The sequence below is a fragment of the Rhipicephalus sanguineus genome, chromosome 1 (assembly GCF_013339695.2).
Source record: "Rhipicephalus sanguineus isolate Rsan-2018 chromosome 1, BIME_Rsan_1.4, whole genome shotgun sequence".
Taxonomy (NCBI): domain Eukaryota; kingdom Metazoa; phylum Arthropoda; class Arachnida; order Ixodida; family Ixodidae; genus Rhipicephalus; species Rhipicephalus sanguineus.
In genome coordinates this window covers 290,289,708-290,313,654 of record NC_051176.1, presented here as the reverse complement: position 1 = coordinate 290,313,654, position 23,947 = coordinate 290,289,708, and the positions used below count along the sequence as shown (strand labels likewise).

General features: G+C 42.8%; 2 protein-coding genes across 6 annotated transcripts in view; both read left to right on the top strand.

Annotated features, from left to right (window-relative positions):
• Positions 1 to 816: 816 nt before the first annotated feature.
• Positions 817 to 20,575, top strand: LOC119379242 (inositol polyphosphate-5-phosphatase A). Of its 5 annotated transcripts, none has more exons than XR_005181130.2 (17): positions 817 to 1,084; positions 1,760 to 1,801; positions 1,881 to 1,981; positions 5,900 to 5,987; positions 7,015 to 7,078; positions 7,166 to 7,269; positions 8,327 to 8,443; positions 8,533 to 8,588; positions 9,389 to 9,473; positions 9,618 to 9,713; positions 10,306 to 10,383; positions 14,055 to 14,128; positions 14,200 to 14,311; positions 15,352 to 15,426; positions 15,534 to 15,688; positions 15,882 to 15,991; positions 19,360 to 20,575. XR_005181130.2 is itself a non-coding variant. In XM_037648482.2 (16 exons), the coding sequence occupies exons 1-16, from the start codon at positions 1,025 to 1,027 to the stop codon at positions 19,458 to 19,460; spliced, it is 1,290 nt and encodes a 429-aa protein (XP_037504410.1). In that variant the 5' UTR covers positions 817 to 1,024; the 3' UTR covers positions 19,461 to 20,575. The 5 variants fall into 5 exon arrangements, 1 of the variants encoding a protein (XP_037504410.1); XR_005181133.2 differs by lacking the exon at positions 15,534 to 15,688 and adding an exon at positions 15,497 to 15,533; XR_005181132.2 differs by having other exon boundaries at positions 818 to 1,084; positions 15,497 to 15,688.
• Positions 20,576 to 21,114: 539 nt separating this feature from the next.
• The window catches only part of LOC119379244 (programmed cell death protein 4), a 29,085-nt gene continuing 26,252 nt past the window's right edge, over positions 21,115 to 23,947 (top strand). The window contains exons 1-3 of the mRNA XM_037648483.2: positions 21,115 to 21,553; positions 22,068 to 22,180; positions 22,394 to 22,507. Of these exons, the coding sequence (XP_037504411.1) occupies positions 21,265 to 21,553; positions 22,068 to 22,180; positions 22,394 to 22,507 (516 nt within the window). The 5' untranslated portion in view covers positions 21,115 to 21,264. The remainder of the gene's footprint in view (positions 21,554 to 22,067; positions 22,181 to 22,393; positions 22,508 to 23,947) is intronic.

The following is a 23,947-nucleotide window of genomic DNA, read 5'->3' as shown; positions in this document are numbered from 1 at the left end:
ACTCATCTGTCATGTGACTTTCTGGTGTGCCTTGATCAAATGAAGGTGTTGTTTAAGAACTACTACAAGAATCTTCTCCACAGTCAGACTTTTCTGCGACTGTTTTGTAAAGTAGCATATCTATCTGCTATGTATAATTAATGTTGCATACAAAGACGTGCCTTTACATTATGTAGGTATGTACGATTGACATTACTTGTCCATCAACCAGTAGAATTTGTAAGCTGGCATAAAACTGAGCATGTTAATTATAACGTTTAGATGTGGGAAATATATGTGATGTGCATTATTGCAATACTTGTGGAGTTGACCAAAAATGTCGGGCGCAGTAATTTTATTTTGAGCATATGCATTTGTCTCACCGTGATGTCTCGTTGCAGCGTACGTAGATAAAGGTGCCGTTTTTAACGTTCTCTACAATTTATGTATCATGTGCTCGTATGAAATGGCGCAATAAATTGCATAATATTTCGTCCAACCTATGGTCATTGCTGTGCGTGCGTGTATTGGCGGACGAAGAGAATTCGCCGCAAACAAGTGGCGCGAGGAGTACAGCCAGTACAGCGGCGAGTGCGCCGTGTCAGCGAGCGGCGAGGAATGCCGCGGCGCCGCGCGGCCGCGGCGCGCTTCATCGCCGCTTTGCTCGGTTGCTGTCACTCGTGAGGTCACGCGTAACATTTAATTTCCGACTTATACTCTTGCTTCGAAGGCTTGGTTCGGTGAAAAAAAAGAAACAGTGGGTCGAGCGGGTGTTTTAATGTTTACTGCGCGGTTTTGGCACCAGCCACCATAGCGTAGCGAAAGCAGACGCAGGCGCATAGTTGCCCAAACAGTCGTTGACGTCAGGAGCGGTGGGCGGGCTTGATTGTACGCTTCCGCTAGGAAGAGGACTCTCTGATCATGGACGAATTCGCTCTGGGCTGAACGGCAGGCTCAACATGGGAGCTTCTGGGGGCCTCCCGTAAACGCACCTTGTTTTCCTTTGTCGACACGGCCATAGCAGGAAAAGTGAACGAGGACAGTAATGGGCGAGCACATACCGGTGCTTCTAGTCACGGCCAACGTAGGATCCATCTTTGAAGAGGTAAGGAAGGCCTGCGTGCATTTTCCCAGCTTCCAGAGCTCCGTGAAAGAGCAGCAAGGGAAAGAAGACAGCCGTTTTTTGCTCATGATTTTTTTTTTATGTTGCTGGATTACAGAATAGCTTGTGCCTGCTGCTTCCGTAACGCAAATACGTGCGTCGTAGTGCCGTAATGTATTCCCGGACGAGTTGCACGGATCCACGCAACCGATCGAACTGGTGCAGCTGCAAGTGTATGCACTAAACGTATTAGTGACTCTCTGTTGGACGAGGGGACGTTGTCCACTTGCGTTTAAATGAGCGCTCGTCGAAAATGCGGGCAATTAAGCCAGTCCTTGCACTGTTCGTTGTCGATGGGTCGCCTGATCTCCCGCAGAGCAGCACAAATAAATATATGCGACTCAGTCATGCTTGCATCGTCGGAGACCGTAGCACCCCGCCCCAGATCGCAGGACTAAAATACACTGTTGATAGCATGCATTGTTATGGTCGTCAAAAAGAAGTCTGCCGACGTAACCGGTGACACACTGCTCTTTCTAAGCATTGCACTGCATGGGAGAATGGTTTATCGAAACTGCCTTTCCGGGTGCGTAGCCAAGCATTAAAGCGCCAAAGCGAAGACATAACCTGAATATTGCAACAATGCATCCTCTGATTCCCTTCCACGTCCATTCGCAGCCTCGAACACTTTTGCCGGGATGGATAGGAGAGTTCCTTCGGGTAGGTAATGTTCTGTACAGTTAGGGTGTAACGTAACATTTGTGAATGCGAACAGTGACCCTTACAAAATGATGTGCAGATGGTGAAGCAGTTTCAGCCCAGTTTCCTGGCTCTACATTGTCAAGAAGTAGGTGGGAAAAACTACGAAAGGACCATGCCTCATGTTTCCGACTTTATCAGGTGAGAAGTGCACCACAGTAAATGTATTGAAGTGATTAAAGTATTGTAAGATTTTGTTGAGTACCTTTAACTGCTCTAGCAATAGATTTTTTATGTCTGACAACTAGTGCCTCGCACAAAGGTTAGAATAATCTTCCTAACACAGCTTTAGAAGACGTGTTTTATGGTAGCATACTATGCTCATGTTGTATCAAGAGCCAACTGACTTCTGACTTTTGTCAGTTTTATTGTTGATAGCCATGAATAGAGCCATGAAGATAGAGCAGGAAATCCTTAAACCTGAGTGTATGCAAATCTAATCACTTGCAAAATAAACTACACTGTGTATAAATTATGCGTATGATTTAACTTGATCTTGCTCCCAATGCTTTTATAGTCGTGTATGATATCTCTTGCTTACATAAATGCAAACATTTGAAACATGCTTTCCATTGCGCTCTGCCTCTCTATCATGATATTGCCTTGTCATACTTTTTGAAACAAAACCAGGTGCAGTAGACCCATGTGGTATGACTGGCATAGAAAAAAAAGTCATTTAGATATGCATGCATGTGATACCGTTCTTGCACAAACTAAGAAATTGCAAAGCATCTGACACTAGTACATGCAATGATTCGCAAAATTTATTACCATTATATGAGTGAGCTTCCCATATATGCCGTGCTTTTCATAATTTTTTTTTCTGATGCCAGAATTCCAAGAATATGCTTTAGAGTTTTTATTCATGTGCAAATTATCTGCTTTTCTCTCAAAAGTTTCTAATTATGTATCACTTACTCAACAGCAACGCAAGCCCCTTTCTTTTTTTCTTAGACAAATTGCTCCGTATCTCTCAGCACTTCTCACACTCTTATAGTCTGCAGAAAAGTTTGCATAGAAAGTGGAGGATAGGCATATTGGCCAAATTTTATTACTGACCTTCATCCTGGGGACCAGTCGTGGAAATAGTTTTGTATGGAGCGCTGTGTTCTTACTCAGCACAATCGTGTTCGTTTTAAGGTAATGAATCTTTCTGCAAGGTAGTCTTTCTATTTTCTGTATAAGGCTTCCTAAAGGCACTGCTTTGAGATCAAGAAATGTACTTATATTTTAAAAAAATTCGGCAGATCCCACGTACCGTGGGAGTCGATGTTATGCGAAGCATGCGGTGAGAAACTGACTGTGGCGTAATTTTTTTTACTCAGTGACGCTAAAGATTTGTATGAATTTTATACGCACACATATATGTTGAAGAGCTGAATATGTGCTATATAACCAGTTGATTACAGTTGGGTAACGCTGCCAACGGCAACGTGGGTATTACGAACACCAGAAGCGGTTAGCTGATACGTAGTGCTTATATTTGTCTCTTATGATGGAGAACGCACGCAGGTTTCACGAACCCGTGTGCATGTGTGGAAGAGGTTTTTGACAGTTCTTGAACAAGGTCATCATCACCGTGGTCAGTGAGCACCAGCTGCTGGTCATGACTTGTTATTGGATCCGGTCGTGATCGTGGTGATGAGGGATCCATGCGTAGCGAAGTATGAAGTATACTACAGCTGTTGGAAATCGTGGATGCCTCGGTCATTTCGTCGATAAATCGTTTGTCGATAGAGCCGGCGAAATGTCGGAACCTGAAGTCACCCGTCGCGTTGGTGACATATAGGCCGTCGAGGCTGGTAGGCGTGAATAGTGCTACGTAGACCAAATCAGTGGATGGCGCTTGTCGTATTCGTAGAATAACCTGGGCGCATGTGGCATACGTAGCCTAGTCTACAAAGAGGCCGGCAATCAATCTGGCACCATACTCGGTCAGCATGAGGCCATCACCCAGCCTCGTAAGAAATGAAGAGGACACTGCGTCGCTATGGCGGACTAAGTGCACTTTACGGTGCGATGATGTGAATATCATACGTAACGTTCGTTAATGTATTCCTCCGGTGTCGAGCAATGCTTCGATATAACTTGCGAAATCATTGGAATACAAATGTAGTGTTTATTAGACTGCTATAAAAGCGGAGCTAACACTGGAACCACAGATGTTAATCTCATATGACGCCTGTATCGTAGGAGTACACATCGTAGGAGTATCATGTAGTGTGTATTGCTTTTTTACAAAATTATATAGCCAGAACCATAACCACAATTGACGTCGCAATGACGTTCGGCCTGCAAAGGCTGTTTTTCTAAACCAGTTTATATACCTGGCGTGGCTCTGTGGTATAATATCTGATTGCCACGCAGAAGGCTTGGGTTCGATTCCTGCTGGGATCCTAATTTTAATTCTTTCCATTAGTCGGGTCAATGCTGCCGATGTCGGTTTTTCTTGACGCTCTCGCATTTAAGCTACCAATCTCGGTTCTCGCCGTTCCTGGGTAGATATAAACTGTCAATCACCTGTGGCGCATACCCGTACATCACGGCCCGTTGTAAACGGGTATGAGCCACACGTGTCTGGAGGAAAGGGTTTGACGACGTACGCGACAGGATTTTCGCGTTATTCATGTCATGACCCGACAGTCATATTCGCCAAATCCTTTTACCCTCCCATGCTAAGTTTGGTCTACATCAAGTTAAGGAGGCGATCATGAGAGCACCCAGACGTAGGCGGCTAGATAGATAGATAGATAGATAGGTAGGTAGGTAGATAGGATAGAGTAGGATAGATAGGATAGGATAGAGTAGGAGGTAGGATAGAGATAGGATAGGTAGGATAGGATAGGTAGGTAGGATAGGTAGGATAGGATAGGATAGAGGTAGGTAGGTAGGATAGGATAGGATAGGAGGTAGGTAGAGTAGGTAGGTAGGATAGGATAGGTAGATAGATAGATAGATAGATAGATAGATAGATAGATAGATAGATAGATAGATAGATAGATAGATAGATAGATAGATAGATAGATAGATAGATAGATAGATAGAAGATGATAGATAGATAGATAGATAGATAGATAGATAGATAGATAGATAGATAGATAGATAGATAGATAGATAGATAGATAGATAGATAGATAGATAGATAGATAGATAGATAGATAGATAGATAGATAGATAGATAGATAGGATAGATAGATAGATAGATAGATAGATAGATAGATAGATAGATAGATTAGATAGATAGATAGATAGATAGATAGATAGATAGATAGATAGATAGATAGATAGATTAGATAGATAGATGATAGATAGATAGATAGATAGATAGATAGATAGATAGATAGATAGATAGATAGATAGATAGATAGATAGATAGATAGATAGATAGATAGATAGATAGATAGATAGATAGATAGATAGATATAGATAGATAGATAGATAGATAATAGATAGATAGATAGATAGATAGATAGATAGATAGATAGATAGTAGATAGATAGATAGATAGATAGATAGATAGATAGATAGATAGATAGATAGATAGATAGATAGATAGATAGATGATAGATAGATAGATAGATAGATAGATAGATAGATAGATAGATAGTAGATAATAGATAGATAGAGATAGATAGATAGATAGATAGATAGATAGATAGATAGATAGATAGATAGATAGTAGATAGATAGATAGATAGATAGATAGATAGATAGATAGATAGATGATAGATAGATAGATAGATAGATAGATAGATAGATAGATAGATGATAGATATATAGATAGATAGATAGATAGATAGATAGATAGATAGATAGAGATGATAGATAGATAGATAGATAGATAGATAGATAGATAGATAGATAGATAGATAGATAGATAGATAGATAGATAGATAGATAGATAGATAGATAGATAGATAGATAGATAGATAGATAGATAGATAGATAGATAGATAGATAGATAGAAACGCTCAAAGCGCCAGAGGTTCGCTAAGAAATGCTTCGCATTTAATACTGCATATTTGCAGCAGCCTGAGATAGGTATGTTCTTGTGCACAGAACTCTCATGGGCAGCGAGGAGCTCTCAAGTTACACAGCAGTCCAAGTGTTCTTGGACGAGGACTTCTCTTGTATAGAAAAGTTTACGGTGAGTTTTTTGCTGGAAAGTTGTGCATCTAGAGCAGGATTTCTCGTGACAGACATGTCAATATTGAACTGGACCTGTGGCTAAATTTTTTCAGTGCCCTGGGAACAGAGAGTGCAGTGTGTGCTTGGTGTTTACTCTATGTGTTCAATTTAATTAAAATTTGACTTTTTGATTTTTAAACATTGCACAGAAAAAAATTACACTGTAGAATAAGCCATTTCAAATGAACTAGTTTATTAAAAGTTTTCAGTGTTGAAAACTCATTGCAAACATTTTTGAAAAAGACCACATTTAATCGATTGTTGTGTTTGGCAGAAAAATGCCAATTTAGTTGTGTTGGTGCCCATTTCGTGTACCCCACGAAATGGGCTCCAGCCTCAAAAAGGATGGAGGAAGCTATGGTGCTTGAAGAAAAAGTAAGTGGCATTTGAAAGAAAAAATTGTGGAATTTGGAATTAAAAAAAAATGTACATTTAGTGTGGATAAGCCATATGCATCAAATAAATCCAAAGTACTGGATCAAGGTTATAAGAACTTGCAATACATACAGGATCGACAATTCAGGTTGGAGCAAAGAAAATATAGTTATGCTACACATGAGAAAGTGGCTCTGGGGTGGCATGGTTTCTCAACATGTTTTTTTTGCAACAGAAATTCTTTGTGTAGATGTTATGTAGGAGTTGCTCATTGCAGTTGTTTTGGTACTAGTGTTTCTGATACACTGTAATCAGTTTGTTTCACCATTACATTTTTATGTAATTTTTTTAGCTGTTAACTTATTGCTGTCTGTGGAGGATTTCTCTTGTTACCAGGTTAAACTGTGGGCTGCATTTTGTTCATTGACACTGTTACTTATCCATCACACAAAACTTAATACAGTTGAATAATGTAAGAGTGTATTGGAAAAAAAAAAAGTAATGTCCTGATCTTGCAGAATTAAACGTTGCTTAGTGTTCCGTGAATAAATAGTACCGATATATTATGGCAATTCATCCATGGCATAATGGGCCATATCTTTTTGGTATAGGCCCTGGGCAATTTGTACTTTGTCCATCAGTCCTTGAAAAACCCCCAGATCTGGGATTTTCAAGGTGAGCCACCTTCTTCACTAAATGATTGCTCTCTTGGAATTCGGTTCTGTATTAAATGCTTATTTGTTGCTCTTGCTGAATCATCAGAGTGCTGCTTTCGACCAGTCACGACAAAGGAGGTTCATTCTGGAAACATAGAAAAGGTGTTCACCAAAGAAAAGGTTAAGTTTCCCCAGGAACTTTTTCCAGAGGTAAGTCCCACATATCGGTTTAGGTGCATCAGCCTCAGCTTCTATTATTGCTAAACAGCTTTTTTTTTTTTTTTGTTAACCCTTTGCGGTCCAAAACCTTTACCCACTTTCCGGCTCTAGCGGTCCGAAACTATTTCGCCAGTTTCTGGCGCCGCGAATAAAAACACAAGCTGTGGAAGAGAAACGCACAGGATATTTATTTTTGCTCCTGCATTCTGCAGGCAACTCTTTTAGTGATATTTGGGCAACGTATGATACCGCTCAAAGCATTCCCCTGTGTGCAGGCCAGGGTTATTACTGCAGGTTTCCACCGCCGCCGTCGTCGTCTTCGTCACTCACTTCTGTCGAATCACTGTCATCACTGTCTGGTGGAGGCACGTAATTCTCTTCCTCACTAAAGTCATCCTCGCTTTCGCTAAAAGCACCGCCGTAAAACGCACGCGGTGAAAACGTGGCCATGCTTCTCAGCGAACCGCGCGCGCGAGTGGGTACGCTCTAGGCCCCGTGCTGATCATAGTGCTGCACCCTAGTGTCAAAAAAGTAAAACCTCAACAAACAAAGCTCACTTATTCCTCAAGAGATGGCCCTTCATGTATACAAAAAATGCGCGCGACTCGCGGTGAGAAAACAGCAAAATTTAAACCACGAACACCCTTGTCGGGCGGGGCCCGACAGCGGACCGCTACGGCCGTGTTGCGTTGTCGGGCGCTGCCCGACAACGGACCGCAAAGGGTTAATGTTCTGTTACACTGTTATTTCTATTTTGTTGACAAATAAAAAAACTACTTTGTTTTGTGTCGTAGCTTACTAGTGCAGCCTTTAACATGCCAGTATGTTTCAAATTGTCAAAATTAACCAATTCAATTATGGTGTATGTTTTTTATTATGACACTTTCGTAGAAATTACTAGATGAGTCACTTATTTTACCATAGGTAAGTCATAGTACAGTATTTCTAAAGATGCCCGCTTAAGTGAAGAGTGTTTATATTGTGAACAGTTCCTTAATTTTTTTTCTTAGGGTGGCAAAACCTTTTTTTTTTTTTTTCGTTGTTGCAGTGCAAGTGGTCAAGAAAAGGCTTTATGCGAACAAGATGGAGTTTTCAAGGCACAGTATTTGACCTAATCAATATACATCTCTTCCATGATGAATCAAACTTCATAGCCATGGAATCAGTGAGTTTAGAGCATATATATCTTGCTAATTGAAGCTATACCTAAAATAGAAAAATTTTTTACTGTTCATACTTTTTTTTTTATTTCAGTTTCCTTCTTCTTACACAAAAAATAGGCAAGGAGCACTTGACTACACTCTGAACAGGTAGAGTGTACATCATATCTGATTGTTATTATTGAATAAAGCAAAAATAACATTTTATGGTTTTCCTATATCACAAAATACAAAAATTCAGTTGGCGCACCAAAGCAGAAAGTAATTTAGAGAACAGTTTTAGTTTTGGGGCATATTGTTATGAAATTTAGAACAACTGCTCTATATGGGGAGAGACAGAATGAAACGAACACTTTTTATGCTTTATGTAAGCCTTTCCCCATTTCATTACGCTTTCATCGGAGGTGGTGCTTAACCTAGCCAAACTCATGGAAAAAGCTACTTTTTCCTATGACTATCTACAATGTCAGCTGCTGTGGTACCTTTGCTACAGTCCAGTAAATGTCTCAAATGACATGGCCCCCTCACTTAAGCTGAATAATGCAGGAACAGAGTCAGCCAAAAAGGGAGAAAATAAAAAGCAGTAGCAAAAGCATGTTAAACTTTCGGTGTCTTTGTGAAGAGAAAAGAGGCATCTGAAAAGAACCTTGCATGGTGTAACATAGCGCTTCTCACATGCTGCATGAACTGGCCAGACGAAACCAGTTGGCTTGCATTCTGCACCACGCGGGCACGATGTTTGCTGGTTCACTTGCCTTTTTAAACTTTGACTACTATTGCACGTATTCACGAAACATGCTTTGAATTAGCGTTAGGGTATCTCTTGGTTATTTCCAATTTTTCATTAAAAACGAAAAGGTGAATTTCGCCTACCAGTAACATCATTTCATTTTCACCAGATCATTGCTTGAAAATCCATTAGACTGAGGATGTGTGTGCTTTCTTTCAAGGATTCAGAGTGACAAGTATGAAAATGTTCCATTCTTCATCTTTGGAGACTTCAATTTTAGACTTGACACGCAGGCCGTCATAGAGGTGATGTACTTCTTTCATATTTTATTTATTTTCCTCATCCTTATTCTAATACCTGCCGATTTTCATAGCCCTTCAAACATTATTCCCTGCATACTCTATGTGGCATGTGACTACTGCTTCTGAATAAATCTATTGTTCTTGCAGAAAATCACAGATAAGGCACCTCCAGTTCAAGTGAAAAGTGCCAAAAATGGAGATGTCACAAAAGTTCTCTTCAGGGATCCCAAAGATGAGAATAAGGTGGGATTGTTGTGGCTCATGTGTTGCCTGTTCTAGCAAATCACTGCTTTGTGACCTGGGCCTGTTCGTTAGAAGTTGCGTGACAATTTCATTTTAAAGGTGCTGTGACATGGGCAGCAAGTGATAGTTTTACATTGAAATAACAGAACTGACAGTCCACTTACCTCTGCAATATCTGATTGTTGAAAAATGAATCACTCTCGGCACCCCTGCCCATAAGTAATAGGCAAGCTGTCTCATTTTCAGCGAAGAATTGTTTACATTTCGTATGAAGCAGAACTTCAAGCAGTGACCCCTTCAGTACAGCTTGGTAAGCTAGCTCCAACAACCATTGCTGCAGCTGATGCGTGGAACATCTTGAGGCTACGTCACTCACTGTAAATGTGCTCAGAGTTACCGGGCTACCAGGGTTTCCACAAGTCAATAAAAAAAATTTTTAGCTTAGAAATGTTGAACCTGTTAAATTGAATCTAGTTGTGATTGACGAAGTACCAAGATGAAAAGTTTTGGCTTGGAAATAGGGTGTAATGGACGGTTTCATATTGGCACACAGTGCCCCTTTCTTAGGTAATAAATTGGTTGGTGGTTGCAGGTGGTGCTTACAGTCGAAAGAAAAGTATTCTCTCTCCAAGACCATGAGGAGGCTTTCTACCGGAATGATGGAAAATGGGTGAGTGCTTTTTTTAGCGCAGAGGTCGGATGTTCTTTGTGTCTGGTTAATTTTTACAAAAAAAAAAAAGCACAAGAGTGTTATGGCTGTGCTTGATTGAACTAAAATGCTACACTTGCGGCTTTCTGCACCTAATTATAAAAATGCCTCGAATCACACTAAAGCTGCTCCAAAACGTTGAGTGTGATCTTCCAGGGTTCGTGTTTAGGGCACTCTTTGACAGAAATGGCGGCTAGGTAAATAGCCAAGGCTTTGTCAATGGAAAGGAGCAAAGTGTGTGAGCATGTTCTGATTCAGACTAATAATGCGTGAATGATACATACATACATGAATAATACATAAATAAATAAGTGAAGGAGTGAACACAACTGCATGCATTGTGTTATTGATCTGGAAGTTTAGCTTGTGGTCGGGCATTGTAATTCTGACTTCACTGTGTTGGTAAACGCTAGAAAACAGAACATGGCAGTCCTTTGTGCTGTGAAGTCACGCGTATGGTGGCAGGTGCCAAAGCAAAAACTGAGGACTAGTCTTCTACAGCAGGGTTCCTCAAACTTTTTTGCCTACCAGCTTTCCCACAGCACTGTGTAACCCACTCCACTTCCTCTTTTCTCCAATATGCTTCAGAATCAGAATTTGGTTTTATTCAGTTACACAACGTAGCACATAAATGAATATTCAGTTACAAAATGCATTATATAAATGAAGATACAGAGGGATACACGAACTCCCTGTAAGGGTTCATTAAAGCACATCGATAATGGAAAGGGGGTCTTGTTGCACGCTCAATATTGCGAGTGCTAAAGTGCTGACGTGTTGTGGGAAGGTGGCCGGAGGCAGGGCCTCTAATACCCTCTGGATTTGCCCAACGTAGGTAACATTGCTGTCATGTCTGTGTGTTGCCCCCTTATTTACAGTTTTGTGGGTTATCTTCAAAGGCTATTCCTCTTGATGAGTTCACAATAATGCACAGACAAGCCATATCTTTTTTTCTACAGTTGTTCTGTGCACTGATCATACAGCTAACACTGTGGGTACCACGCACCGTAAACAGCATATTCATGCAAACAATGTACTTGATGCATAAAACATGATGGTGCTCTTCACTTGTGGAATGGCCTGGCCTGTATATGTATACCGATTGTACTGATGATCACAACGCTAAGCTTTAAATGCCTGGCATGCAGGAGTACCCTTTGTGCACTTCCGAGACACCTGTAATGCGTTTTGTCATGGAATCATTGCAGCACGGTAGCAAACCAATATGAATCGAAGCTGTGCTGTGCTGACATCAATGCGATTGAGTCACAAATAATGCGTGAATGCGCTCTCGTGTGTCTGTTATGACATGCCATTTAAAAGTGCTGTTATCATTTGTCGGCAGCGAGAGTTGACCGAGCAGGCACTGCTAAAAGAGGCTATCAACTTGTACAACCTCTGATCTGATTCCCACTCGTGTGTTACAATCTGCGCTATTGAACACGACTTAGTGTAAACACCCAGTGGGCCACCTGGCACCTACAGGTTGCACAATGATGTGTCTTGCATGCCGCTGCTGCAGAGGTCTCATGTTGGTTGCAGAAACATAGGTCAGCAAAAAATGTGGAGCTCACTCACTTACGAAATATATCTTGCCCTTAGGGCTCACTCGGACTCACACTCACTAAATTTTTTTTCATCTGGACTCACTCGCAGTCAAACTCGCCAAAGTTTTCATCAACCGGAGTCACTCAGACTTGCGGCTCGATCTGAGTCAGAGTGAGTTGACTCATGAGTCTGTTAGCGTATAACTAGCATTTTCGACCATGGTGTCAGTGCTCCTTAACACCAATTTCTTATATAATCGGTGCTCTACTTGGCGCCTTTTGATCTCGTCCCTTCAAATACAAGATATCAGTGGTGGCAATTCAGTAACGACCTGTTTATTCAATGATTTGACTCATGCAAGATATTTTTATCAATAACTTCCTGTGAAAGAGTTTGTGGGGGAAGTGGTAGAGGTCAAAACTCACGCCTCAGATTAATGAATATTGAGGTGGCATAAGAATGCTAGTGCACTGAAGTATGTGTGAGTAGACGTGAGTAGGTGATAGTATAAGCGTGAGCTGACCTAAGGCTGATAGTAATGCTGAAGTTAAATAGAGAGGACCGTAGGTCGGCAAAAAAAATGTGGAGCTCACTCACTCACCCAAGAAATATATTTTGCCCTTAGGCCTCACTCGGACTCAGAGTCACCAAAATTTTCCTCAACCGGACTCACTCAGACTCAGTGTCACCAAAATTTTTCTCAGTCGAACTCACTTGGACCCAAACTCATCAGAATATTACTTAGCCGGACTCACTCAGGCTCAGACTCTCGGCTCGATCTGAGCCTGAGTGAGCCTGAGTGAGTTGACTCATGAGTAAATTTGCCGACCTATGGTTGCAGATGACTGAAGTGTGGATATGTTGTGCAATGGCGTTGCTAAATAAAAAATGCAGTGCAAGTTTCTGTTTCTCTTGACTTGCTAAGTTGTGTAAGCGAATGGCGAAAAACGGGATGTGGTTAGATTCATTGTGACATTGCTACAAATACGGAATGTTCTGCTCCGAAATGCCCTTTTTTCCTCATTTTTCCACAGCCTGCTCCACATTGACAATGTTCTTCTCCAAAACCGGGATTTTTTTTTCCTCAGAAAAATTGCTCTAAAAGTTCTTCCTTTTGTCCCACCCCTGAAAGCAGGTGCAGATGGCTAGAAGGAGTAAGCTTGCCATAGCTCTTTGTATGCTCATTTGCTGTGTATCATCAGTATAAATTGAAACATGGAACAGGAAATAATCCGTCAGAGTTCATGTTATGCGTAAGTACATGGAAGCACCCTATATGCAATAGGTATATTGCAGGTTTAAGCGTGGAGGTAATCCCAAGTGTAAGTTTCGGTGCAGGTGAGCCTGAAAACAAAACAACTTGCCAGAGTTGTTTTCCCAACTTGTTTGTGTTTGAATTTATGGTGATGGTACAACTTCATTTGGCTTCACAAAACACTCTTGGTGAAGTGTTATGTGAGTGAAATCTTCAGTAACCTACAGAGGTGATTGTTTAGGTTAACCACTAGAATCATAAGCAGTAGTACGATTTAGTGTAGCATATCTGAATTGGTAAAAACTTGAACTGGCAAACGCTTTGATCAAAATCTCATTACTATGGCATGATTTGCACCCTAGAAACTACTGGGTCAATTGACAAACAACAGAATTGCATTTTTCTTAGTACTATACATGGCTACTCATTGCGGAGGCATGCTGGAGCATGTGTTTAAACATCCAAAAACTTACTTAAATCAAAATTGCAAGGCAAATTTACTTTGCAGAACTTGCAGATCTAGGGAACAGCGCAAAAAAACAAGGACGCAGAAGACAAACAAAAACCACGCGCGAAGCGCTGTGTGCGGTTGTTGTGTGCCTCTTCCGAATCCTTGTTGTTTTCGCGCTGTTCCCTACATCAAGATGTTCAGCCAACTAGCAGATAAGTTCACATTACTATATTTTGCAAAATTTGGCAAAATAATGCATGTTCTATAAAGCAGGCATCATAAAGAAAGTAAAACATTTCTTGCTTTGACAGCTTTTGCGATTGAAGTTTCAAGAAGACATCTGAATGCTTAAGGTTTTTGCTGTCTCTCTTTTCACAGCTCCAAGAGCATGACAAAGAACCGAGCCTGTTTAAGGACCGTCTTTTTGAATTTGACATTGCCTTCCCGCCTAGGTGAGTCACAGTGACACTTTCATGTGCTTGGATTGTGTTTTGTGAACATTCCTTGAATTGTGCGTTTGCAGCTATCCATTCAAAGAGGAGTCTTCAGGGGCTCGCAGTTACATGCGGACACGCTGTCCTGCCTGGTGTGACCGCATTTTGCTTAGCAAATCGGCCAAAGCCTTGGTGTACACGGTGAGATATCTCTCTACTTCTGGTTCCTTTATTGCTTTTCAATTTGTATTATTATTGGTGCAGAGTAGCTACTGACCTTAGTATAAAAAGTACAGTGTGCAAACACGATCACAAAAGAAAAGAACTAAACATAAATGCTGATCATTGACAAAGGTTGCACTGTTGTGAGAAAAAAAGGTAGACAGAAGTTATCTGTGCATGCTCAGGAATGGCAGCGCTGCCTGCCTGCCTGCCTGCCTCAGTCAGTCAGTCAGTCAGTCAGTCAGTCAGTCAGTCAGTCAGTCAGTCCAGTCAGTCCAGTCAGTCCAGTCAGTCAGTCAGTCAGTCACACGTGTAGGTCTGTGTGAGAGATAACCGTTTAAACATTTAATTTCTTTCTGTGTAAGATAATCAAAGGCTGGCTCATAGATGCACTTCCACTAATATTGATGTGGCAACGCTCAGTCATAAGACATGTTTCTTCATTTCTGTGCCTCTCTAAAACTGCACATTCATCCAGTTCTGGTGTGCATTTAAAATTGCGAGAATGGAATGAAAGGTTTGATGGTTCTTTTCTGCCACAGTGCGACCTTTCAGTTGATAGTCGGGGTTTGTGTTGTCTGTTTCACTTCTCCTTTGTCCGTGTTTGCACTCGTTACTTTCCTCCACGCTGAATGTCTACCAACTGGCTAAACTTTCTCTCGGTGGTCAAAATTTCTGGATCCCTCCACTGCGGCATCTCATAATCATTTGTGGCTTTGGGATTTAAAACCCCAACAATTATTATATTATTAAACTTTCTCTCATTATCACATCAGGGGTTTGTATGCTTCCTATAAAGTTGTGTGCATACAAGTTTTCTTAATGACTGCTTATGAAAGCACATGAATCTCCATGTTTTAGTTTATTCTGTATAATCAACATCGGCTTATTTGATGTAAAGTTGTTTTTGTATTACTCGTTGCAAGGTTTCGCGGCAAGTATGGCTTCATGCTCATTGAGATGAAGCAGGGGAAGTTCCCTAAAGACAGTGTGGCACTCGCATGTTTCCTGTGGTGCAGGGTCCTGATGAAGGTGGCAAAGCATCGGTGGTGTACCACATAATGGGGCCGAATGTGTGCATGGGCGACCACAAGGTAAGCGGCGGCTGCCGCTGGAGGAGCAGCCGGCCTACTGCAGTGGCGATCGTCTTCTCTTGTGTTGCAGCCTGTGGTGCTGTGGTTCCGCATGGTCCCTGCTGCAGGTACGTGTCCTCCGGGCTGTGTTGCTAAAGGCGAGGCGCGCAAGGGTGCCAGCCCGCACCGGTCCTCGAGGTTGCTTAGGGGCTGCCCAGCTGGGTGCCGCCTCCTGTGACCACTTCCCACTTGTGCATGGCTCCCCCGTTCTGTTGTGCATGGCGTAAGTGGATGCCCCCCCTTTTTGTTTGCTGGCTGCTGCATGCTGAAGGGGACTGGGGGGGATTCTCCTTTGTTCACGAGGCTTTGCTCTTCTTTATTCGTGTGTTCAAACAGTGGTTTTGTTTGCCTGTTTTTAGTTTAGTGGCACTTTGTAGCTGCAGAAAGCCTGATTATGTTTTTCTTTTCTTTTGCAGCATTATGTTTGCTTTAAGCGTGGTAGTCGGAGTTTTTCGTCATGTCTAGGTGCATGAGGCCTCTAGTCAACAACCCAGTCAGAACAGGTTTGACATGCCCTTTTGTGTTGGTGAGTTTGTTTCTGCTCCCTTTGTTGTATTCTAAAATCCAGTTGAGGTCCTGTGATTTTCCTTGCCATAGCTAAGCTCATACTTCTATACAGTAGAACCCCGCTGTTATGTTCCTCACTGCTGCGTTTTCCCGGCTGTTACGTCGTTTTCCGCCGGTCCCGGCATAGCTCCCATAGGATACAATGTATTGGGAACCCCGCTGTTACGTCGTAACTGTCGGCCCGTTCCCGTATGATACGTCGCGAAGTGCGCTCGGAGCCGACCGAGTGACTACCAAAGAGAGCCGCCATGGTGCATTTTCACGCAGCTTGGCCTCGTTTGACCGTAATATTAGCCGCATGAGAGGCGCAAGCAACAGAATCTTTCAATTGATGCAAACAAAAGCATGGCCTTCGAGATTCAAATTGCGAAGATGGCGTCTATGACGTAACTGCTCGCGAAAGCAAGGCCTTCGAGATTGGCATTTACTATTGACAAAAGCATAGCCTTTGAGATTTGTATTGCACAAACATGGCGTGTATGACGTAATTGCTTGCAAAAGCAAGGCCTTCGAGATTGGCATTCACTTCTGCCATCGCGTTGGCGTAGACTCATCATCATCGTTATTTGTCGGAGAGCGGGAGGAGTTCGAGCTGGTTGGAGCTCGCATGGTCGTGCGTGCGGTTCGCGGTCGGACTCGCCGCGCCGGTCGTGATTGCGTGTGCTTAGTTCTTTCATGCCTACAGCTGTTGGTGTTAAAAAAATCACATACGTTGATTACATTTCTGTGGATGAGGCCGTCCTAAGCTCCGCGTTTCTATCCATCGACTAGATCGCAGCTGAGCGCGCCAATTTTCGTGCTGCTCGTAAGAATTGAAATAAAATTCTGTACCACTAAATATTTTGCCGTTTTTCCTGTTTTTCGGCTGTTACGTTTCCCGTCTCTTACGTTTATTTCCTACGGTCCCTTCAAAAACGTATCAGCGGGGTTCTACTGTAAATGATTCAGCTCAATGCCATTAGTATGTTATGGTAATGTAAGGTGTCTTGTCGGCTTTCTGCACAAACAGCCAGTGAGGTGATCTGCAGCATATGATTAGATATGCTTTGTCATGGAAAATGGGCTTTGGAACTGAAAGATGTTATCCTGCAATGGAGTTTTAAGTTGGCGTTGTGGAGTGTTGAAATACGTTGACCACTACACAGAGGTTTACTTAAAGAATTGCTTACGTGTTTATTAGCGCAGTTAATAGGCTTTAAAATGAACTACTGTATCACTTCAGCAAGATTTCAGCACAAGCATGGTAATTTTCTAATATTACCATTTTTCTTACAAGGAAGTGCTGTGTTTGGAAAGATGTGACAATACCTAAAAAAAAGGAAGATGCGTGTGTACTGAGACATGTCTGGTATGCCCGTGACTATGGTCAAGTGATCTTTTATGTACTATTGGTGATCTGCTTCTGGATCTCTGCAGCCAGGTTGTAGCTCTGCAGAGTTTTTATGGCTTTGATGGTGGGCAGCCAACTTTTTTGCCTTGTTCTTTTTGTATTTCACATACATTGCATCACATCTTTAGATATCTTGAGCTGCACTGCTTTTTTTCTTCTTACCTTTATGTATTATAATTTTATTTTACAGTGTTAGCTGTTAAGAGCTCCTCCATGCTCATTAGGGGCTTTTAGCTCGTACGTATACTTCTTTACGTTACCGGATACCGGAAGAAATCTGCGCATGTGTGGGCCTTCACGTAACATAGACTTTTACGGAACATAAACTATTCGCCGGATAGGCTTTACGTTTACGGTCCTATCTCGCAAATCCACCTTCGTTTGTGGCTACTCGTGATATACGCTTTGTGGAGACTCCAGCCACTGAGTCAAAATAAGTCGAAGTGCGAGCAGCAATTGCGATCACCTGGTTTCAGCCAGATTACTGAAACTAGAGCGACCTAGAGTACCGAAGCCGTAAACGTGAGAGGCTAAAAGCCCCCCGACAGGCTGGATAGGTGACGCCATCTAGTGGGGCCAAGATGAACCAGGCAAGCACAAAATTATTATTGCAGAAACATTACGCATTCTACTTCCAGTGCAAATGCCTTGCAGCTGCATAATTACGAATGAGTTGCCTTTTAAATAATTTTTTTCCTCAAGAATACTAGGCAAAAACAAGCGTGTCCATGACTGCGGCTGCATGAAGCGTCACAAGATGTCGACACCATTGTCCGGTAACCCGGTATTCCCACACCCCTTTGTGTATACCGGAATACTGCACGCACTAAAAACCTCTCTTATGATTTCGTCGCAGTGGTAATTCAGTATTATCTAAGTTAAATATAGTTTAAATGCAGTTGTCATCCCGATTTAGTGGTTTACGCAAACGTAAAGGTGTACGTTTACATACGTTTGTAAGCGTTTATGATGGGGAGCTAAAACTTTTTTAAAACATGCGTTCCGGTAACACAGTAAACGCAGTCTGGTATTCCGGTAACACGGTAACGTTAAAAAGTGTGCATACAAGCTAAAAATCCCTATTCATGTCCTCCATTCATGTTGTGTATATATATGCGATTTTCAATATTACTGCAGGCAGATGTGATCATATATTAATACAAAGCTTTACAGGAACTAAGTATACCTCACCAAGATGCTGCTGTGAGCATTAAAGAGTGTGTGGTAAAATCCTAGAGACTGCAATTAACAAAATTGCACAGAACTGCGGTAGCTGGGGTCTGCAGGTCATTTGAAAGAGTTGCTTGAGGTTAAGGAGGTGGGTCAAAGTGAAACTTTCCAGGAAGCATAAAGACTACAAAGAGATAGTACTGCTATTTTCTGCTAAAAGGCAACATTTAAAAAGTAGAAACGTTGATGACAACACCTATCTAACTTTTTTTTGTGTCTTCTTAGTATCTGATAACTTTTTCAGACAGGGAAATTTCTAGTGCGCAACGCTGTAAGGAAAAGGAGCTAACAAAACACAGTTTGCACTAAAACATCCTCTTGGTTTATTGGTCAGATGGCAGTAATCTAAGTACTACTTCAGAAATGTGACAGAGTGGGGACATAGCCACAGGATTAGTGAGAACGTAACAGCAGGGGAAAGCATAACAGGAACATATTGTCAAGGTTTTGCTGTATGCTATAGTGTCAAGAAACATCTTATATGTTTTTTACATGTGATAATATGTTAGATCTTTGTTTTGTTTGCTCTTAGATTTTTTACTACAGAATGAGCAAAAAATATTTTATTATCCATGTAGACCAGTTTCACTGGACAGTGGTTGAGTGGATGGGCTTTGCAGCAACTAGACGGGGCAAAACGTTTTAGATGTGGCCATTTGTGTGTTCTGTGCAGTGGCTGCATATATGCACCTATTTCCTTTTGGCAGAGCTGTATCAGAAGCCTGCCCTGGAGGAAGCAGCCACCCGCTACATCCAGGTCAAGGTTCCAGGCTCACCTGTGCGCATCTTCCGAGAAACCACCGTGTGAACTTGCCACTTGATAGCATAATGCCCTCACCTTTTGTTAGCGCATCTGTGACATAGCTGCAACGCAACACTGTTTGTGTAAGGACTCTGTGCAAGGTGCTGTCGAGCTGACTTCTTGTTGGAGCCATTTTAAGTTGAGATCTGACATTACATGTGCCAGTCCACGAATTCGTAACCTCAGCACTGTAGCATTGAAAGTGGTAGTAATGCCATGCATTTTATACCAAGTTTAGTGCCACGCTTTGATGTGGGGCAGTTGGTTCTTATTTTAATTTTTGACGTGCACCTTCAATTACGAAAACACACAGACATGTACACACACAAATTCATATAATACATAAATATGTATGTCTAATGCCACCTTGCATCTGCACATTTGCTTTTGTTCTGTTGTTCCACAAAAATTGCTAGCAAGTTAAGCTGGCACTTATTGCTTTCAGTTTAATTGTTAAGAACAGGCACAATAACAGTGGGGCAAACATACATGCACACTTTAATGGTTATGACAAGGAAAGTGATGTCTCACAGGGTGCGTAAATGCATGCCATTCTTCTGCAACATTTTTCAACATTGTGGAGACTACATCAGGTCCCCCCACCCTTTTTTTGTCTGCACAGGAGTATACAAAGTCATTCTACAATCTCGCGAAGTATCGTTTAATGTAGGAAGGCTACTATTCAAGCCTCTCCCTCAGGGCCCTTTGAGATTATGCGTGTATTATCACCAATTTTCACTTCACACTTATTTACTATTTATGATCCATTTGTTGTGCCAAAATTGTTTTGTGTGCATGTGACCTTGTGTTGTGCAACGTTTGTATGGTTGATCCACTTGCGCTACACCCCATTGAAGGTGATATTCTCGTTATTTAATGCGGTGACTCGCGTTGGGCGTCGCGACTGCCGGCCGCCGCGTCGCACAAAGTGTTACACAGTGCAGTGTTCCGTCCAGTGGTCTCGAGGGCCGCGCCGTGATGCTGTACGATCGTCACAAAGTCAAGTTATGTTTTTAGCGTTGTTGCATATGTGCACATTTTTCGGTAGTCTGTAAGCATCGGCTTCTTGATCGTCACCTGCCATCTTTGATCCGATCGCAATAAATGGTGCAAATCCTTTTTTTGTGTGTGTGAGCTGTTTTTCTTCAGCTAACCAGGTCGCGCGCTCTTGGCGGATTGCGCAACTCTGGTTTTAGGGCTCATAACACGCCTCGCATGTTTCCGCACGTTAAACCAAATACACGGCGATATAGAATCTCCATGGTGGACAGAGCGACGCAACCATTTGAGGTAAAAACTAAAACACATACCGTGCATGTTCGATAAACTAGCTAGCAAGACTAATGGATTTGAAAAATACGAAATGCTGCAATATGTTTGTAAACACGGGAGACCGGGCGCCACGTGAGGGACGGGGAAGAAGTAGAAAACGTGATGCAACAACGGCATCTGTGAGTGGTAGCACCGATTGAAAGCGCTGGCATTTTACTTTGCAAACGCTGTGTTTTAAAGTTATTTTACAAGGTCGAGTTGCACGCAGCGTTCGCTCCTCTTCACGTCAGCAAGACGGGAGCGATTTCCAATTTTCGCCATTCCCTGCCGTATCGATTCTCTCAGCTGCTCTCTCAGCTTTTCGCTCCCGCATCGGGTTTTGGTAAGGCATAAGTTTGGCTGGTGCTCGTGTTGCGACTTCGCTGGAGCTATTTGTTGAAAGTGTGCATCTCTTGTTGAAGGTTTGAGTAAAAGAGAGGGGCGTTGCACTAAAGCTTAAGTCAACAGTTTCAGTTTCAGTCCGATAGTAAGGAGTGCCATGTCGAACGGAGGCGATATTTTCAACAATGAAGTCGTCGCCCGTGATCATGAGGCTCCGCAGTTGATCGTGGAAGATGTGGAGTCTGTAGCGTCTGCAGACATGGACAGCGACATCAAAAACCCTTTCGACGACGGAAGGATCAAGAAGAAGGCCAAGCGGCCTTCCAAGCTGATTGCGGCCGGGGATGTGAGCCCGGTCTTGCCAGCTGCCACCAGGACGCACCCCCAGTACCGCAAAAACAGCCGAAGGCCTAGGAATGGCCACGGACGCGGACAGCCGAAGAAAGGCGAGCTGCATTGCTGTCGCATCCTGACAGCACATTTGAGTCCGACACGCACACTGAACGTACCGGCAATTGGTTGCAATTGCATCGGTTTTTATTGGATCTGCGTTCCTAAGGCATGTAAATATAAATATGGCGGCTATCCAGTGGACATTTTTTGTTTGTTTTTGTCGATGGTGCGTGTTAGCTTTCTGGTGCCTGCTTTCGCGTGTTAAATTAACGACTGCGTAATAATTTGCAGTCAGTGGAAGCCGCAAATATTGTTAAAACCCCAGAACGAAAGGTCTGTTCTTTTATCCTGTCGTTATTCAACTTCTGAGTAGTTAGCGGACAACGTGCATGTCTACCCGAACTGTCGTTTAGCTGGTGCGCTGGAGTAGGAATTCATAATTGCATTATTGTAACAGCCGCATTTAGGTCCATATCGTGGCTGAGACAGAAGTTTATTCTGGTCCGTGGACCTGTGATGGAGAAATTACATCTGTTTCGTATTGACAGGTATTCATTTTTTTCGCAGGTGGTGCTGGTGGAAAGGGAACTTGGGGCAAACCTGGGAGCGAAATTTCGCTCGAGGATGACGATATCTCGGCATCAGACGTCCGCGATCCAAACTACGACTCGGACAACCAGGTGACAGCCGGAAACACAATTTTCCGCTTCTTTCGAGCTCTGGCTCCTGCGTCACGTTTAAATCTGAACCGTGCCACTTCCATTCCGAAGGAACAGTAATGCACTTTCACTGGCCCGTTAGTGCGTTCCTGATCCTTCGTACTATAACAGAGCCGTGCCTTCTCGATGTAAATTCTTCGCGTTGAACCGTGAACCTGAGTTTACCCTTTGCAGGAAAACTGCGAATTTGAGTCCATTACGCCCGAGCTTACAGAAGATGAGTTTGAGACGACAGTCTACCCCTTGTTGCTGGAGTACTTTGAGCATGGAGACACCAACGAAGTTGTTGTAAGTAACAGACTACATGCCTCAAGCAGTCTCTAGCTGGGACCTAACATTTTTCAGTCACTTCCCACTACTAGAAAATAGTTGTGTATTCTGATTAGTACAGATAGAATCACACTTGTCTAGAGCAGTCGAGCGGCCGGCTGCGGACTGCAAAAGCGCCGCTTACCGGCAGTCGCTGGGTTCGAGATATGTTGGATGCAAGCGCCAAAGGCCTGCACGCGTCATGACTGCTCGCGGCCATTTCTGTTATCGGCCTGTAGATTTTTGCACGAACGAGGGTGGGTGGGATCTGCGCTTATTGGCTGCCTGCTTTGTCGCGTGCAGCCGCAACCGTAGCTGATAAAAGAGCAAAAAATGAAACACGATTCCCCTAGTAGATTCGTATGTTTTTGAAGCCGAAAGACTGGCAGCGTTTAAGCTATTCATTTTTGAAAAAGCACAGCAACTTGAGAAGACGCTAAACGCCATGTATACGTTGATCATCTCTGATCCCATTCGCACTTAGAAAGTGGTCTGCTGCTGATGCGGCAATCAGTAGGTCTTCCTCGGGAGACGTGGCCCTTTCAGGACGACCATGGGCTCTGTCTTCGATGCGACCTGTGTCACGGTACACCTTTAAGTCTCTGCTCACAGTTCCCATTGGGCGTCCTGTCACATCACAAATGGCTCTACGGGTCATTTTACACCCCATTATTGCGATCGCTCCCGCTCTTCCATCGTTAGCCGTGGAGCCATCGCAAAAAATTCGTTTTGCTTCGCGTCAGTTGTCGTTCGCCTCTATCACTTCATGTGCCAATTGGCGTTGACGTCATCATTCACCGAGACGCCGATGAATCATTGCCATCTTTTATCTTGAATCATGTGCAGTTCTCAGAGCCAGTGCATGCATTCCAGTGCACATCCTCGCTTATCACGGGCAGCGGTCGTTACGCCAGCGACAGCAAGCAAAAAACTTAAAAGGAGAAGAATAAGAAAGTAACATAACTGACTATCTCTTATGATCAAGTTTACAGGCTGACATCGCAGATAGGCCGAAGTGCACATGCCGCGTGCAGGCTTTTGGCGCTTGCATCCAACCTATCTAGAACCCAGCGACTGCCGGTACGTGGCACTGTTGCAGCCCGCAGCCGGCTGCTCGACTGCTCTAGACAAGTGTGATTCTATCTGTACAAACCATTGAGCTGCCTCTCCAAGGTTTTAATATTTTGGCTTTGTATTTTTAAATTACTGCTACCAAGCACGACGTTCATCTACCATCCATGGCTACTGCATATTGACATTATTGCATTTGAAACCGTCATTGTCATGATTGTGCCATGAGCCACTTAGTCTGCAGTTTCAACAGGTGCTAGGGCAGAATCCTAGAGCACTCGTGTTAGGTGCGTGTTAACCCCCAAATTGTTAAAATAAACCTAAAGTTTGCTACTATAAAATTGCCAC